At 39.6% G+C, this 18,522-nt stretch overlaps 1 protein-coding gene across 8 annotated transcripts in view; it reads left to right on the top strand.

Annotated features, from left to right (window-relative positions):
* Positions 1-18,522, top strand: part of SNCAIP (synuclein alpha interacting protein) — an 81,633-nt gene that overhangs the window by 52,841 nt on the left and 10,270 nt on the right. For 6 of the 8 annotated variants that reach the window (XM_021706526.1, XM_008073179.2, XM_021706530.1 and 3 more), the window contains 4 exons: positions 1,707-1,832; positions 5,742-5,911; positions 10,722-10,814; positions 11,418-12,489. In XM_021706526.1, coding sequence (XP_021562201.1) covers positions 1,707-1,832; positions 5,742-5,911; positions 10,722-10,814; positions 11,418-12,489 — 1,461 coding nt within the window. Of the gene's footprint in view, positions 1-1,706; positions 1,833-5,741; positions 5,912-10,721; positions 10,815-11,417; positions 12,490-13,779; positions 13,851-18,522 lie in introns of all 8 variants that reach the window. The other 2 variants (XM_008073178.2, XM_008073180.1) reach the window with 1 other exon arrangement.

The raw sequence follows: 18,522 nt of genomic DNA, 5'->3' as shown, positions 1-18,522 counted from the left end.
TGATGTCTCAGATACCTTCATAAACAGCACCCTGTTCCCCAGCATAAGGGGCGAAACATTAAAGGAGCTGGCTGTTTTTAATCCAACATTCCTTTAGCAGATTAGTTGGCATGTTCAGAAGATGAAGGCAAATTTAATCCAGAAAAGTATAAAAGTTCATGACCAGTCCGAGCAAATAACTGGAAAAAAGAAATCCTTTAAAAGGCTAAGAAAGAAGTTCAAGGCTATTTCAAACACATGATCATCTTTTAAAATGTCAAATTCCACCCACTAAACTTCATGTTGTTGTTTTTACCACTCTCATATTTTTTTAACTTTATATTTAATTCTCCTATTTTAAAACAGTGAAATCCCATCCCCCTGCTTTCTCCAAAGGCCAAACATAACATGAAAATACCACAAAACACTCAGAGGGTAAAATGCAAACAGATTATGACAAAACATTCTGACTGTTCTATGTCTTTGCTTTTGAAAATTTTGAGTTCAGAGCTTTGGGTGCCCTTCCTTTAGGGAAGAGAAAGCTCTACTTTTAAAACACTACCAGCCAGGCTCAGTGGCTCAGCCTATAATCCTGCGCCTTTGGGAGACTGAGGTGAGTGGATTGCCTGAGCCCACGGGTTCAAGACCCGCCTGGGCAGCGAGACCTCATCTCTACAATAAATCAAAAAATCAGCCGGGCGTGGTAGCGCATGCCTGTAATTCCGGCTACTTGGAAGGCTGAGGTGGAAGGATCGCCGGAGCCCAACAGGTCGAGGCTGCGGTGGCTGGGGGTGGCCACTGTACTCCAGTCTGGGTGACAGAGTGAGACTCCAACTCAAAAAATAAATAAAAAAATAAACACTACCAACATTTGGTCAGAACAATCAAGAGGGTTCTGGTTTTATTTCAGTAGGTTATCATATACTTGGCAACTTAAGGTATCGACTCTGTTTGATGGCAGGAGGGGTATGGGAACAGGAAAGCATGGGTAAAGAATTATAAACAGGCCAGGCTTGGTATCTCAGCCTGTTATCCCAGATTTTTGGGAGGCCAAGATGAGTGGATTGTCAGAGCCCACAGGTTCAAGGCCAGCCCAGGCAACTTGATGAGACCTCATTTCTACAATAAATAAAAAATTAGCTGGGCTTGGTAGCGCACACCTGTATTACAGCTACTTGGAAGGCTGAGGCAGAACGATTGCCAGAGCCCAGCAAGTCGACACTGGAGTGGCCACTGCACTCCAGCCTGGGCAACAGAGTGAGACTCCAACTAAAAAAAAAAAAAGAATTATAAACAAATGGTAAGTTAAAAATAGAAGCTAGTTATCTCAATAATCCAAGGTTGTATGATAATATTCTCGAAGCCGACAGACACTGTAACACAGTAGCAGAAGCATTGCTTTGGGAGCCTTGGAATCAAAATACCAGGATCCTACTTCCAACTTTGAATCTGTCTGGCTGTGTGACTTTGAAGAGGTGCTCAAAATTTCTGCAAATATATTTTCCAATATGTAGAATAAATAATTAAAGCGAGCATTTCCAAGTTGTAACTTCCTGCTCTTAAAATTTTCTGTGTGATCAATTCATACTGAATGGGAATTTTTTTTTTTGCTATGATAAGCTCGGTTTTATCTAAGCTTCACAAATTAGAGTATCATTTTCCTCTGTCTTTATATCTGATTCCTCTGCATGATATTTCATTAATTCCAACTGCCTTTGTATTCCTAGGAAAAGATTCTTCTCTGGCTTCTTCAGTTTATGCAAGAACAGGGCATCTCATTGGATGAAGTGGACCAAGATGGCAACAGCGCCGTTCATGTTGCCTCACAGCATGGCTTCCTTGGGTGCATACAGGTACACAGGCCATGCTACATTGCAGAGACGAATGTATCAAGTAATTAAAGTTTTAAATTGTATTCTAAATATTATCATGTCCAGAGAATGTCTGGATTAAATCATCTTTTGATTATAGTAGACAGTAAGGAATTATATTGCTATATTTGTATTTCCAGAAATCCACACAAATGTAGGCATAAATAGACCTAAAAGTTTCTCCTTGGGTGTCACAGGGTTTTAAAGGGGAGTGTTCCTGCTCCCTTAACACTGATCTAAAGCCCCAGTGTTGAGGATGTTAACCATTAAGTATATACCCTCATGTTTTCAAGATACCAAGGAAACCACTACCAGATAGATATCACTTGGTTTCTCAAGTGGCAGACCATTCCTGCCTTGATTAGCATGTCTCTTTTTTTCCAGGTATATGAAAAACAGGACAGATTTTTCAGAATGGATTAAAAGAATTCATAGTAGGGAGTTGTGGGCTAGAGAGAGAATGCTGTGGTTTTCTGCTATAGTAGGGCTGAGTTTCTCAAATGCATTCAAAAAGGCACAGAATTGGTAAGGTAGGATATTGATCCTCTCATCCCTTGGATGGTCCAGCCAAGGCCTTGGTTAAGCCAACCACTTCACCGAACTACTTCCAGTAGCCTCATCTTTTTTACTGCAACTTGCCTTCTAAATATTATCATGTTCAGTATGTGCAATGATGTCAAGAAGTTGGGGAGTAGAGCCACGGAAGACGGGAGGGGGGCTTGATCCCTGCCCCAAGCCACATGATGGGCGCTCCAAGAAGGATCCTCAGAGAGTGTAGTGCTCCTGTGGGAAGAGGAGATGATATCTAATCTCTCAGCTGAAAGCAGAGTTGCAAAAAGCTGAGCCAAACCCAGTACCACCATCAGAACAGCACATGATGTGAGAGCCCAACAGGGGTCTTCAGGAGTCTGGAGTATGTGTGAGCACAAAAATCCAGTAGACCCTTTTACATGGGAAATGTTGAAGGCTATTGATAACAGAACAAAGAGGGAGGGTAGCCGAAGGAGGAGGAGCAGGCAGGAGAGACCTGGCAGTGAGGAGAGGAAAGACTTTGAATTGGAAATGAAGTTTAGATTTGGCCTGGAATCTTTTTTTTGTTTGTTTGTTTGTTTTGGCCTGGAATCTTATTGACAATCATAATTACCAGAATCAGACTGTTCTTATCATTGAAAATGGCCCAACATCTATGGATTTCTTCCCATATGAACCTGAGATGTGTCAAAAGGAAATCGACAATGTATGGTTGAAGGTCATAATTAGAGAAAATACTTTTGCCTCAACAAGTCTATACAGTTCAAAATATGTATATTCGACGTCTACACTTTCCACCTCTAAGAAAGCAGCCCTCTTTTTTGCCTTATATATGTGTTGTTTTCCTATATCACAAGCTCAATGTGTTCATTTATTCATCAGGAACTTACTGAGGTCCTACTGTGTCCAGGATAGACCAAATCTGACACTGAATACTGGACAGGGAATGCGAGTTGCTTAGGAAGGTAGAGCGCACTCGGGAAATGACAGATACTTGGGGAGACTGCAAATATAAAAGTCAGGAGATTAATAAAAACAAAAAGCAGAGGCAACAGCAGAAAGTTTTCTAGAGTGCCTACTCACATGAAGCTGCTCTTTGGGGAGCTAACTTGGAAGGAAATATACCAAATATCTGAAGGTTTTCCTATTAGTATTAGCAAAGCATGCATCTTCTAATTTAAGGCACCAAGTTTTAAAAGAAGTGATAAGAAATCAGAGAGTAATATAGAAAAGAGAAAAATATTGAATCTTACCAGGACGTGAAGAAAGATGAAAGGAGTAGCATTATTTTTTGTGAAAAAAGATAGTTGAATACATACTAAAAACTTCATTATTCCATTGAACAAAATATGCTAATATTTAATAATCTTGAAATAAACTTTTTATTGACTAGTGACTGAAAACCAAAGAAAACCAGCTAAAGTCACTGACTGTTTGAGATTTTAGCTATTTTTCTTTTTAATATGTGAAGAGAGACTGTCTATCTTTTCAGAGCATTCATCACTCCATTCAACATGAATGATATTTTTGGCACTAGATGTCATGGATGTGAAAACTTAGATAACCTTGGAAAAGGGTCTTTCCATTGGGTGTGAGATTTAAAGAAAAAAAAGATAAAGAGACTGAGAGTGAGCTAGGAACCTTATGAGGAGAGGAGGGAACTGAAAAAGAAAAACAATGGAAAGAAAACTTGCAGAGGTCAAAGTCAAAGGGAAGTAAAAACAGTGTGTGTTTTTACTGAGTCTCTCTGAGAGCTCTGAGAGCTCACTACTGACATGGTCTTTGTGACATTCCTGTGAAGTAGGTGGCAATGGTTTTATGGCGAATTGACCTTTCATGGTGAGTGATCATAAACCAAAAGAAAAATGAAGTTCCTTAATGACCGCTGAGTTTAAGTAGTCTAAGAATTTAAATACTACAAATATTGCTTGTGGAAAAATCCTACCCACTACCAAAAAAAATCCAGAGGTTTACAATCTCATCATGATATTGTCATCAGATTGTGGTGGTTGATTAATACTGAACTTTTTGTGGAATCTAATGATATCACAGTATAAACACAAAACAGGTTATGGTTTTGGATTTGTTTTTGTTTTTGTTTTTGTTTTAATTACTGATTTCAACCATACTCCATCAAATCTCTCTCTCCTCCACTAATGATACCTTGGCCAGATTCCATAACTTTCTCCTTTCTTATGACTATTAAAATTTACTGCAAGCTAGTTTAAACTATCAATCTTATTTCTGATTCAAAGCAGTCTCCTTCCAAATTCCTTGAACCTGATGAGACTCAAGGTTCAAGGGACTTGGAATGGAGAGTAGGGCATGCCTGGCTTTTTACATGTCACTTTAGCTCCTATTCTGCTTTGTCTTCTAGGCTGCAGCACTGGGGACAAAGGATAAAAATCAAATGTCTCTTTGCTCACCTGAGAAAGGCATGGCATCTCCCTGAATGTGATCACTTCTTCTCTGGCTGACTGTGTTCACTGATGCCTCTGTGGCAACCTTCAGATGCTGACTCTTGGGGCGGGGGGGGGTGCCATGAGTGGTGTCTTCAGAGGACTCCTTGGGACCTGACGTGGGAGATCTGGTCCAACTTTACCTCCCCTTTCCCTACAGTTTCCTTCACCTGTGGGGGACCCCCTGACGACTGCTGCTGGTGAACCCTCTCTTTCTTAGTGAGGTGATAACAAGCACACACCAAGCTCCCTTCTACACAGTCTGTTCAGTACATGGACATATCCTCACCATGGCATGTGGTGGGATCATGGAATACTCTCTGCCTCCCCACTGTCTGCCATGGGATTTTTCTCCAGTTCTTTCTATTCCTGGCCAGGTAGGCTTGGCAATAGATCAGCAAGTGTATTCCTAAAACCAGTTACCAGAGATCAAAGCCCAAGCAAATAAGAGCAGGTAAAATTCCACTCTCCCCATCTTACAGGCTTCCCGACTTTATGAGTAAGTCTCTTGGAGTCCAACCATCAAAGGGACAAAACACCTCATCACAAGACTGCAGTGCATATCCCTTAAGGGAAAGTATCACATGACAGCAGCAACCACCTCCCCTTCCCAGCCTTCTCCCTCTAAGGGTTGCAGGTGGGCATTGGTAGTAGTAGGATTAGTTCTGCTATGTCTTTGTAGGCTCTGAAGGGAGGTGTGTGATAATCAACTGTGGAAAAATCACTGGGGCCCTCTTTTGTATGTGCTGATACTCCACCCCCCTCCTTCAAGGCCATGGGCATTGGTTTGAGAATAACAGCAACAGCAACAAAAGTTCTATTCAGTATGCTGTCACAGTCATTTAAAAATAATATTTAGAGAGAAGTTCAGATACAATCACATTTCTGCATTTTCTGACAGACCTTGGTTGAATATGGAGCAAATGTCACCATGCAGAACCACGCCGGGGAGAAGCCCTCCCAGAGCGCCGAGCGGCAGGGGCACACCCTGTGTTCTAGGTACCTGGTGGTGGTGGAGACCTGCATGTCACTGGCCTCTCAGGTGGTGAAGTTAACCAAGCAGCTAAAGGAGTAAGTGGCCAATTGGTTCCATGAGAACAAAGTCTGACTCATTACAGTTGGACTTAGATCTCAGCCAAGTGCTGTGGGTAAGCTCCCTTCTTTCCAATCTTGCAGGGAATTCCTAGCGTTCTGTTCATCTTCTCTTCTTCCTCCATCCCAAGTCCTCATAGCCAGGGTTCATGCTGAAGATGCCATCTCTGTGGAGGCAAAATGACACTTAAACAACAAAGTGCAGAGCAGGTATTCTAAGCAGGGAATTTAAGTGGACAGTGGACGAGGAGAGGGAACTCTGTGTTCACGTCTCAGAGTCAGATTATACAGCAGGACGCTGAAAGCACATAGAGGCATCATCTCCAGACTTCTGTCCTTAATATTCTAGGAAATCATAAAGAGCATGAGAGAGAGAGAAAAGGGCTAAAGATAAGCCAGTTTCTCTGTTTTCTCAAGAAGAAAAATGTGTTGGAGAAATTATAGATGAATAACCTGATGACCATCACCAGAAAATTTATTATAAAACTTAAACAGATGATTCATAAATCCTCAGAATATAAAATAGTGTTCAATCAGTATGAAGTTACTTAAAACACTCTATGATTGACTAAAGTCTGTTCTTTCCTTGATAAGATTTTTTAACTGGTACACAGTGCATATCTGGATGTTAGGAAAGTGTTTCAGGGAGGTTGTCATGATCTGCTTACAGAAAGAGGCCCAGATGAGAGTTCATCAGGTAGGTCTCTAGCAAGCTGAAGAATTAAGGTGCTAACTCCCACCTAAGGGCACCATGGTCAGTCCTTCAAAGGCATACTGACCAAATTACAGTGGCCATGTTGGGGAGGTTTCCCTGAAAACTGGAATCAGTATTCAAAGTAATGTTGACAGGTGGACAGATAAGGGGGATAAACCTTAAAAATTAAATTTTAGAGGGAAAATATAAAGGCTTAACTTTAAGTTATAAATATGTGTGTCTGTCCAGCTATTGACCACAGCCCATTTTTTTTAAAAGCTCTTCATTGTGGGTAAAAGACCTTCATAGATTATAATTTATGCAGCAGTGTGAAGGCCTTGGATACTCTGACTTTTCTCAAGCTTACAGAAACCTCCCTTATCTCTCTTCTTCCACACTTTTTTCTTAGAGCTATAGGTCTCTGTGTTCCTCCACCTCTCCCCTTGCCAATACCTAGAATAATCTCTTTAATGAGTTTAGACTTTTACCAGAAAAAAATGAAATAAAATTTAAAACTCAAAAAATAAAAGTGTTACTGCCAACCATCCTCTACCCAGTTATGCAAAACTTCCTTGGGCCAGGTAAGCTAGGTGTACTTAAAGGTCTCAGTGTAATTGAAGTGAAAATTTGCACAAATTAGCAACTCAATAAGTTATCTTCCCACAATGAACATACTTGGTCATATGCCTTTATGTACATGTATAGATATTTCTAAAAATAATTTCCTAGAAAAGGGATTGCTAAAACAAAAAGCATACATTTTTAAAATGTGGGTATTTGTTAACTAATACCTTTGCAAAAATGCTGTACCAGTGTCTACTCCCTCTAGTAATATATGGATGTATCCATAAAGAAGAACTTTATAATGATCTATTAGAATGTTTTCCCTAAAAGTTCATATTCAGAGAAAAGATTACAAAACCTTCTCAGTCTCTTCTCTCTCTTTAGCATGGAATCTAAAGTTTTCATGAACTACAATAGCTGTGTTATTGGTGAGCTGCTCAAGGTCAGGGTCTTGGCTACTCACTCTGCTGATGATCCTGAGATAAAATACACATCTATGCTAATAGACAACAGTCCTTCAGTTGTCTTCAAAGCAGAATGCTGTACACAGCTGTAGTTGGGCCAATGACAATATAAAATATGGGGGGTTATGTTGAATACTCTGGTCTTTTACTTACTGTGTGTCTCAGTGAAGTTGGCAAATCTAGAAAGAAATGGAGAAATCCACTTGATACAGCCAGAGTACACTGTGCCTTCAGACTCCCAAGTACCAAACCATAGACAAGGACAGGAGAGAGAATGGAAAACACTGGTTTCTTTGGTCCAAAATTCTGAGGGGAGACAGTCTAGCATTCCTTTTTCAACTTTCACCAACTCTTCAGAGTTAATAAACATAGTTATTATTTAGAAATAGCAACTTTCATCTCTACCGAAGTCCTAATCAACAAGCCTAGATATTATGGGTTAAATTGTGTCCCACAAAAAGAAAGATAGGTTGAAATTCTAACTCATAGTGCCTCAGAATGTGATCTAATTTGGAAACAGGGTCTTTACAGAGGTAATCAAGTTAAAATGAGGTTATGAGGGTAGTTCTTAATCCAAGATGACCAGTGTCCTTATAAGAGGAGAAAATTTAGACACAGACATGTATACAAGGAGAACACCATGTGGATGTGAAGGTAGAGGTCAAGATGATGCATCTGCAAACCAAGGACTGTAAAAGACTGCCAATAAGCCACCAGAAACTAGGAGAGAGGCACAGAACAGATTCTTCCTTACAGACCTCAGAAGGAACCAACCTTGCTGGCACCCTAATCTCAGACTTCTAGCTTCCAGAATAAGAATAAATTTCTGTTATTTTAAGCAACTCAGTCTGTGATACTTTGGTATGACATCCCTAGCAAACTAATATGGTAGGCATATGCTCATATATTTTCTTTCTATTATTAAATGATTAGTCCTTTCTACGAGCTTCTTTAGAATCTAGAGAATGGAGCCTTTCTTCTCCATTCATACCTGAGATTCCAGTCATCAGTCAACCCATGTGCCCCAAATACTTTTTTTGACTGTCATAAGTAACTTTAAGATATCTAATTAACCCTTTAAAAGTGAGTTATAACCTTTGTTCATCTGTTTTGAACCTCAATAAATATTTTTTTTTCTTTTAAATACCAACTGGCAAAGTGGGAAACATAATGTTCTAATGTAGTTTTGGTTTTTATTCTATCATTAGACTCAGATTGGCAAATTATAGATTTTGGGCCAAATTCAACCCACCACCTGATTTTTGTATATAAAGTTTTATTGGAACACAGCCACACACTTTCATTTATGTAGTGCATAGGGCTGATTTTATGCTGCAAAAGCAGAGTCATAATGAAAGAAATTGTATGGCTCATAGCCTAAATTATTTACTGTCAAGCCCTTTAAAAACAAGTTTGCTGGTTCCTGCTTTAGATAATAAAATTTTAATAGGTGAGTCTGGCAGAATGAGTGAGATAAAATGAGATCACAGACTTCTCTGGTCTTAGGGATGAAATGTTAGGGAAAAAAACTGACTATTCTTAAGAAAAACAAAGAGAGTGCTTGGGACTTATGGAAGGGCATTATCAGAATCTGCTCTCACAGAGTTAGATTGAGGCAGCCAACAATTTTTGAGTATATGCAGTGACACTCAGCAAGGAGTGTCAAGCCAGAAACTAAAGTATGGTGGTCATTTTAAGAAAACTTATGACACTTTTTCAGTTCCTTGTCCTGGCTCATGAGAACTGCTATCATTTTTATTTATCATTTTTTTTTTGCTAATTGTATTAGTTTTCTATTTCTCTGAACAAACTACCACAAAACTAGTGGCTTAAAACAACACAAGTTTATCTTACAATTCTGTGGGTCAAGCCAGCCAGAATTGTCCCAGCTACTCAGGAGGCTAAGTGGGGAAGAGCCCTTGAGCCAAGGAATTCAGGTTCAGTCAGGACAATGTAGCAAGACCCTGTATCTAAAAAATTAATTATTATTTTTTTTAAATTCAAACAATGTAGAAACAATACATAACATGTTGGAGTATATCATTCCAGTTTTTTTCTATTGTTTTTTTCCTGTGTGTGTATGTATGTACACATAGATATATATACAAAGAGAGGGAGGGAGGGAAAGGAGAGAGTTTTCTTAAAAACGAGCTTAAAGATGTTCCTCAATTTGTGATAGGGTTACATCCCAATAGACCTATCAGAAGTTGAAAATGTAGTAAATCAAAAATACATTTAATGCCCCTAACCTACCAAACTTTATAGCTTAGCCTAGCCTACCTTAAACGTACTCAGAACACTTACATTAGCCTACAGTTAGGAAAATCATCTAACATAAAGCGTATTTTATAATAGTGTTGAATATCTCATGTAATGTATTCAGCACTGTACAGAAAGTGAAACACAGATGGTTGTTTGAGTACTCAAGGTAACCGTTCTATTGAATGTGTATCTCTTTCACCTTATCGTAAAGTTGAAAAACTGTTAAGTTGAACCATAGCAAGTTGGAGACTGTCTGTATATTGCACATAGTATTTTGTAGTTTCCTTTTTTATTTAAGGAAAGTATACTTTATATATACACCCTACATATATACTTCTATATGCAAACATATACTTCATATATATCTTATATATATACTTATATAGAAAAGTATACTTCATACATATGTGTTTATATGGAAATACATATATATATATAATACACATATATTAGGGAAACCTTTTCTGTCTATATTTAAGTATGTTGTCATATTTACTATCTGCCATTATAGAAATAATTATAATTTGTTTACTCTTACTTATTGATAAAAAGATTAAATTAAGATTATTGATTAAGTTTCTTACAGTTTATTTTTAACTAATATTAATAATAAACATATTTTGGAGTACTTTTGATTATTTCCTCAGGAAAACGCCTGAATGGTAAGGATGAAGATTATGCATTTTTTTAAGATTTTTGAATTTATTGCACCTTACTACAAATTACTATGAAAAAATTTATACTGCCTAATTTATAGCAGTAGCCATGTGTCAGAGAACTTATGTGTTTTTCTTGTTTTCTCCAGACAGACAGTGGAACGTGTCACATTGCAGAACCAACTCCAACAACTTCTAGAGGCCCAGAAATCAGAGGGCAAGTCACTCCCTTCTTCACCCAGGTAATACAAGGCACGCTGGTGTTTAGAGTTCCTAAGTATCTTAAATTTCTGAGCTTTCTTTTGGCCTTCCTTTAATATCTTTTAAAAAGATGAGAACAAAACACATCTAATTCTTATAAAGATGAATAAAATGAAAAGAGTGGAAAAAGGCACTCGATCTAGGATCTGAAAGCCTGGGCTCATCTCTGGTTCTGCCATTTCTTCATTCCACAATAATAAACAAGTCACTTGCTCTTTTGTTACAACTGAGTCTTCCAATTATTCACCTGTGAAGCGGAAATAAAGCTATATAGCTTGATAATGTTGTTGAAAATAGGACTAACTAAGAAAAGGTATGCAAAGTGAATGTGTAAACAGTAGAATGATAAACAGATTTAGTAATCAAAGTATTTATAGCATAACATATGAAGTATGCTATACTTTGGTTATGGCTGCTACTGTGGAGTATTGGCATATGGTTGAAAAGGCAGTAAGTGATAATTCTTACTCCATTCTTACTTATGTGAAAGTTATTAGTGGCAGCAAAGGTCATGCAGTGACTTGTGGCTGAGTCATTTTAACCCAGTAAGAAATCATCTCATCTGTCCTTCATCCTCTTTCCAGTTCACCATCCTCACCCGCTTCCAGAAAGTCCCAATGGAAATCTCCAGAAGCAGATGATGAGTCTGTAGCCAAAAGCAAATCAGGAGTCCAAGAGGGGATTCAGGTTCTTGGAAGCCTGTCAGCCACCAGCCGGGCTAGAACCAAAGCAAAAGATGAAGATTCTGATAAAATTCTACGCCAGCTATTGGGAAAAGAAATCTCAGAGAATGTCTGCACCCAGGAAAAGCTGTCCTTGGAATTCCAGGATGCTCAGTCTTCCTCAAGAAATTCAAAAAAGATCCCTCTGGAAAAGAGAGAACTGAAGTTAGCCAGGCTAAGGCAGCTGATGCAGAGATCACTAAGTGAGTCCGACACAGACTCCAATAACTCTGAGGACCCTAAAAACACCCCCGTGAGAAAGGTTGACAGGCCCAGGCCACAGCCCATTGTAGAAAGCGTGGAGAGTATGGACAGCGCAGAAAGCTTACACTTGATGATAAAGAAACATACTTTGGCATCAGGAGGACGTAGATTTCCTTTTAGCATCAAGGCCTCCAAACCTCTGGATGGCCATAGCCCATCCCCCACCTCAGAGAGCAGCGAACCAGACTTGGAATCCCAGTATCCAGGCCCAGGGAATAGTCCTCCAAGCCAGCCCTCGGGAGATACCACTCAGCCCAGCCCTGACAGTACTGCTGCTCAGAAAGTTGCCACAAGTCCCAAGAGTGCCCTCAAATCTCCATCCTCCAAGCGCCGGACATCTCAAAACTCAAAACTCAGAGTTACTTTTGAGGAGCCTGTGGTGCAAATGGAGCAACCTAGCCCTGAACTAAACGGAGAAAAAGACAAAGATAAGGGCAGGACTCTCCAGCGGACCTCCACAAGTAGCGAATCAGGGGATCAATTGAAAAGGCCTTTTGGAACCTTTCGATCCATCATGGAGACACTAAGTGGCAACCAGAACAATAATAATAACTATCAGGGAGCCAACCAGCTGAAGACCTCTACATTACCCTTAACCTCACTTGGAAGGAAAACAACAGATGCCAAGGGAAACCCTGCGAGCTCTACTAGCAAAGGAAAGAATAAGGCAGTGAGTGCTGTTTGGTTCCTTCCCTTGATTGATTATGTTGTTCCTAACACTACAGATTGTTGATCTATGCCATCTTGAGGGAAGCCCCAGAAAAATTCCAAAGGGATGCATGAAAAGCCAAATTCGTGTTTCTAATGAGACATGTCATGTTATCGTGCATACCTCTTGGTATTCCCTCGGAAAAAATACTCTAGCATAGAAGAGTAAATAAGTCACAAGAGATTATATTCTGCTTTCTCAATTTCCATAATCTCTGGGTATTACGGGTCCTAGAGTTGTAGGCATTTCTACAAGATGAAATCATCAACCCATGCAGAATCAACTCCTTCACTGGCTCTGATTTGGTCTCAAGGAAGAGTTTATTCTTTTCATGTGACTGGATAGTTTATTCTTAGGCCCAATTAAAGAGCACATAAATCTAATATTACTAAGAATTTAACTTCTCAACTTTGAGATGACCTTTGAAATGAATACACCACAGGGACTGCCACATAAGCATTTTACAACACAGACCCCTAAATGTTGATTGGTGCCTATAGGAGTCTGAAGTGCTTGCCAGTCCACAGGGGATGGCAGAGTGTACCATGAACTGCATTTTATAATTACATTTATTGGAAACCCATGCTCTATAATCTGTGGTTTATATCCAGTGAATAGGAGATATGAACATCTCTTTAGGCAATGTTTCCTGCGTGCTCTGTGCTTCCCATGCCATCAAAAAACAGCATCACAGCCAAAAAGCAAAACTCTTTGTGAAATGGAATTACCCAGATCATCCACTATGCAGTCTAGATAAGACACCCTGTGAGTGTCAGAATCTTCATAACTTATTATTTGCTATAACATTAAAATCCCATTACAGTGAGGTCAAAGAATTGCCCAAATTCAAAGAACTTTCCCAAATCAAGTTTTAGTTAGTATTTCTCTAATTAATAAACACCAATTTTAAAATTGCATATCAATTTCCTCTGTAAATTGTCATTGTTATAAAGGACCTTATCATATATTCATTTCAGCTAGAAAAGGCACACTTTTTCCCATGGCACCAGACCTTCTGGATTAAATATGTCAAAACTTAAATTGCTCCAATAAAACTTTTCCAAGTAAGTTAATGGGTTCTGTCACTCCATAGTGAAAGAATCACCATCTCAATAGTTGCCCGTGTTCCTTATACTAAGCTACTGTCCTCTAATCTATTAATATCTCCCGCATGCTCTGTGTGTATTGGATCTTGTGCGTGTGCCAAGCTTGTTGCATGTTTTCAAATGATTTTTAATTGCACCTCTCTAGGGGATGTACAGCAGCTGCATCAATCTTTCCTCTAATACCCTGGCTGAAGAGCATCTGCGTAACTATGCACGGTACGTTGTGCTAAGAGGTGCATTGTGGGGCATTGCCATGCCTTTGCTTTGAATTGCATGAGCTTTTAAATCATGGATCTGGGGTACATTTCAGCAGGGGATGATGCCAAGGGAGAAGAAAATTACAACTCTTCCCCCAGATAAAAGCAGGCACAGACAAAATAGTAACTAGATCTTAGAAAGATAGCCGATTCTCCCGTGAAGGACTTTATTCCAGCATCTGCCAGAAGAATCTACTCAGTTCACAAACTTGCTGTGTTTCCTAACTGACTTTGGCTTTCATTCTTTGTTTTAATGGAGTCAAATACCAAGTAAGTATTGAAATTAAATTTCCTGTCATGATAGAATGAGTCAGCCTTCCGATCAGAATCAGAGCTTTGAAACAGAGCTGGAGTTTTATTTTGGTGCTGATCATCGACTGAAAGCTCCTTTCGTCACCACTCTGCTGATCTCAGGAGAAGCCAGGCCTTACTGTTTTAAAATCTGTCTAGCTTAGCATGAACCATGATTCCAGCCCATGAGCCAGTCTTATGACCACCAGTAAAACAAGGGTTTTTCGCAAACGTAATGTTTGCAGTTCAAAATGCACAAACTGTGTAACAGAAGGGGGAAGATCAGGTCTCCAGTGACTAGGGCACCTCCTTGGACAAAATCCTTCTGCAGCACAACTTTCTTTCCCCCATAGGAATATGCTCAACTTCCTGACAAGGCAGGAAATAACAGAAGAAAACAGAGAGCAGCGGAAGCAGAGTTAAAATCAATGTCCCTTAAGTGATTTATTTCAGAAGAGTTAAACCCCCAAGCCCATTTTAAAAGATGATCGCTTTTGAGTCATTTAAATTCACTGAAAAATTACAACATGTCATTCAGCACTTTTCCAAAATCTTTCAAGGAAAGTGTGTGTGACAGGGTGGGAGAGGGAGAAGTCGGTGTGATATGGGTGTGTGTATATGTATTGTAGTATAAATTTTAGTTCAGAACAATAAGGTGTAAGAAAGTCACTCTCTTTTGTTCCTCTTCCAAATCAGATTTAATCTGCTCTAGGTCTTTGTACAAGCTGTAGGGAAATTAAATCTCAGTCATTTAAGGGAATGCCCCTTGGGGTCTCATTAATTCAGTATGTTAAAGGAAGAGCCTTAAAGCTTCAATACTTACTGATCACCAGTGGTCTGCTTAGGTAAGGCTCATATGTTGCCCGAAACCAGGAGTCTGGACTGCTTCCGGCCACACTGGCCAGTGCTGAGAGCCCAGTGCCTGGGAAGGGAAGGGAACCAGGAAAAAACCCTTGGCATTAGCCCACCTCTGTTTCTCCGAACCTAGGTTCTCTGCCCCTATATCCCTCTCTGTCCTCATCTCAGGATGGATGTGTCTTCTGGGGTCTGAAAAATTCTTGTTTTTCTCCTTAAACAGAAGTTTCCAGCAATACCCCGAGGCAGGGGAGCACGGAGACTTGGCAAACTCCTTGAGAGGGGAAAGGAGAATACTTCTCCTTTCTTCCAGGCTCCCACAGCAACTGGGAACAAGACAATTAGTGTCATAGTAGATTCTTATGCCAGAAATAGTTCATTCTCTCTTTTCCCAAGCAAGAGAAAAAAGCTGAGCAACCTGCAATAATAGGATTACAAAAATCTGAGCACACAATGAGGTTATAGGACTACTCAGTTATCTGCTGCTAGGTTAATGCTTTCTCATGCAATTCTTGCCTGTAATCCCAGCACTTTGAGAGGCCGAGACAGGAGGATCACTTGAGACCAGGAGTTCGAGACCAACCTAGGCAACAAAGCAAGATCCCCGTCTCTACAAAAAAAGAAAAATGAGCCAGATCTTGTGGTGCATGCCTGTAGTCCCAACTACTTGGGATGCTGAAGCAGAAGGCTGTGATAAGCCATTATCATGCCACTACACTCCAGCTTGGGCATCAGAGAGAGACCCTGTCCAAAAAAACAAGTTCTTCTGAAAGCTCAGTTTCTCAGTTTTGAATCCATCAGATATAATGGCTTTATTTATTAACAGAGTTTATTTTCAACAATAAACACTTAGAAACTCAAAAATATAAAGATTCAGTGTATTTAAATAAGCACTTTGACTCCTTCCTCTCACTGCCCCATAAATTACCCTACATTTTATCATGATTTTAGTTTGGCATGTGTTTCCATAGAAAGTAGAAATCCTAGTTCTTACATGCTAGAGAGGAGAGGTTTCTCTGATTCACTCATAATCACACAGAGGCAGAGAGAATTGGCCTGGTTCTCTCCTTAGATAACACAAGGATGCATCGCTCTAGCTGAGATAAAGATTCCACTGAGAAATGAAGACTGTAGTGTGAATGTGGGCCTGAAAAACACCTAGTGCCTGCCTCATTCTGCCTATGGGACTTCTCTGCAAGAAGGAAAGAAACCCAAGTATTCATCTATCAGCAGTGACTTCAAATCTTGGGCCAAGAATTTTCTTGAAGGCCTAATGGCCCCTCAGTGGTAGCAAGGATTTCCCAGGATCGTATGCTTGTGGAAACCAATGGCAGTCATTAGGTTTGAGTTGGCGTCAAACATTATTGCCACTAAATGACCCTAACATACATTTCCATCCTTACTGAAAAAGTGGGCAGTGAATCCCATTTCCAGGGATACACTGGAATTCCACTTTAGTTCCTAAAAAATTTTTATTTTTCCTGGTAAAGGAAAAACCAGGACAATAAATATAACATTTTAAAGAATGTCAGCTCTGTTAGGGATTCTGTTTGCTATTTGTTTTTCCAAATTGGTCACAGCTTGATAGCAAAGAATCTAAATTCCTTTTCAATGCCCTTTAAAAATAGACTCAACTCTATTACTTTGAGCAGCTTTCCCAGTGTGATTCAACTACAGAGAATAACTTGCTTAATAACAAGCAGATTTATCTTTATCTTACAAAAGACAATAGTTGTTTTTAAGTTTTTACAACTCCAAGAAAATTTTTGCAATTATGTGTCTTAAAATGCCAATGAAACATCCATTTCCCAGAATTTAAGTCCATTTGAGATCTATAACACATCAAGTGAGCATTGATTCTAGTTACAGATAGGCAGAAGGCATTAACCCCTGGCCATCACCAGTAACACCCTCTCTGACCACGGTTGCCTGAGGATTTAGCATCAGGGAACCCCTAATCCTAGCACCTGCATTGGCGTAGACTCCTTAAAAAGACATGAAGCAATAAACACCATCAGTGTGGGTTTTACTGCCAAGGAATTAGCCACACTGGGAACTGTATATCTGGAGCCAAGAGCAAGCATCAAATATTTTGCATAGATCTCTGGGTTGTTCAACAGCCTTCAAAAATAGCGATCTGTTTAGCTCATGGTGAGGTGATATCTGCTATGGCAGTGATTACTTACTGTGCTCAGTGGAGGGTCAGAGTTTAGGGTACCATTCCCCCACCTCCAGCACACACAAACATACATTTCCATCCTGACTGACAGGATGTCATACTAAACAGAAAAGGGAGCAAAGAGATGGGAGACATGAAGGTAAGGCCCTGGCTAAAATCTACCCCCAACCATAGTATTATCTTCAGCCCTATTGAATAGCATTTCCAGAATCATGATGGAAAAATGTAGTCAGGCACAAAAAGGAGTCCCTGATGCTGCTGAACAAATGTGTCCTTGCCACAATTTCTCTGTATATAATCAAATAACCACATATTCATCTTGCCTTAATTTTTTGGCCTTCACATTATTTGTAACCACATGCTTCATTCTTAAGGGGATAATAATATAATTGCTCAGTCACGTAGGTGTGTTACCAAGCTATCTGGGTATATATTGAGTACATCATTCTAGAGACAGATGGACTCTTACCAATGTAACAATCCAAAAGAGTTAAAATCCTGATGTTAAAAAGGAATTTAGTAAAGTAGTTGACACTGTAGACATTCGAGTTTCTGCTTAGAAACCGTAGTTTCAATTTTAAGCCCTGACTTGAAGTATATTTTTCTGTTTCCGTTTCTAACCTACCAGCACTGGGCTCCAGGGCAAACCAGCAGGAGTTGAAAGGCAACAGCAAGGTACCTGAGGTGGGTGATGGCCTCTGCTCCAGAAACTCCTAGAACTGTGCTGCCCCTCCCCACGCCCCATGCTTCCCCAGGTTCTCTCTCTCCCCTACTCCCCATGCATCCTCAGGTGTTCTGTGCTCCCTGAACAACTCCTGTCCTGCTCACCCCTACTTCAACCTCCCCTAGGGTTCAAATTAGTTTCAGAAAGAAAACCCTTATTTCATACTAAAGCTTTATGCCTATAACTTGGAAGAGAGAAGGAAACTCTAATCTTGAACCATTTCTCCACATGAATTAAGTGACAGTTTGGGGCCACATTTTGGGGTTGTCACTGACCTCAATGCATAGGATAATGATAGGGAATTATCTGTTAATAAGGTAGATTCTTTTGAATAAAGAGAAATGCCCATGTTGTGGGAAATAGTTAAAAAGATTGTATCTTTCCAGTATCTAAGCACAACTCTTTATAAAGGCTGGCAGAATTCCCAAGATTAATACAAGTATGATTAATAAATGAGGTTTCTTTTCATAAACTCCTTACTTACTCTGGGAAAAGGAAAAAACAGACTACACCACAAAAAGACAGAGAAAGTTTAGTATCAAAGTATGAGCAACTGATACATTTAGTATCAAAGTATGATGA

Source organism: Carlito syrichta, unplaced genomic scaffold (assembly GCF_000164805.1).
Source record: "Carlito syrichta isolate Samal-C Ts95f unplaced genomic scaffold, Tarsius_syrichta-2.0.1 Scaffold315711, whole genome shotgun sequence".
NCBI classification, from domain to species: domain Eukaryota; kingdom Metazoa; phylum Chordata; class Mammalia; order Primates; family Tarsiidae; genus Carlito; species Carlito syrichta.
Note: the sequence above shows the minus strand (reverse complement) of the source record. Positions and strands in the feature narration are given on the sequence as shown.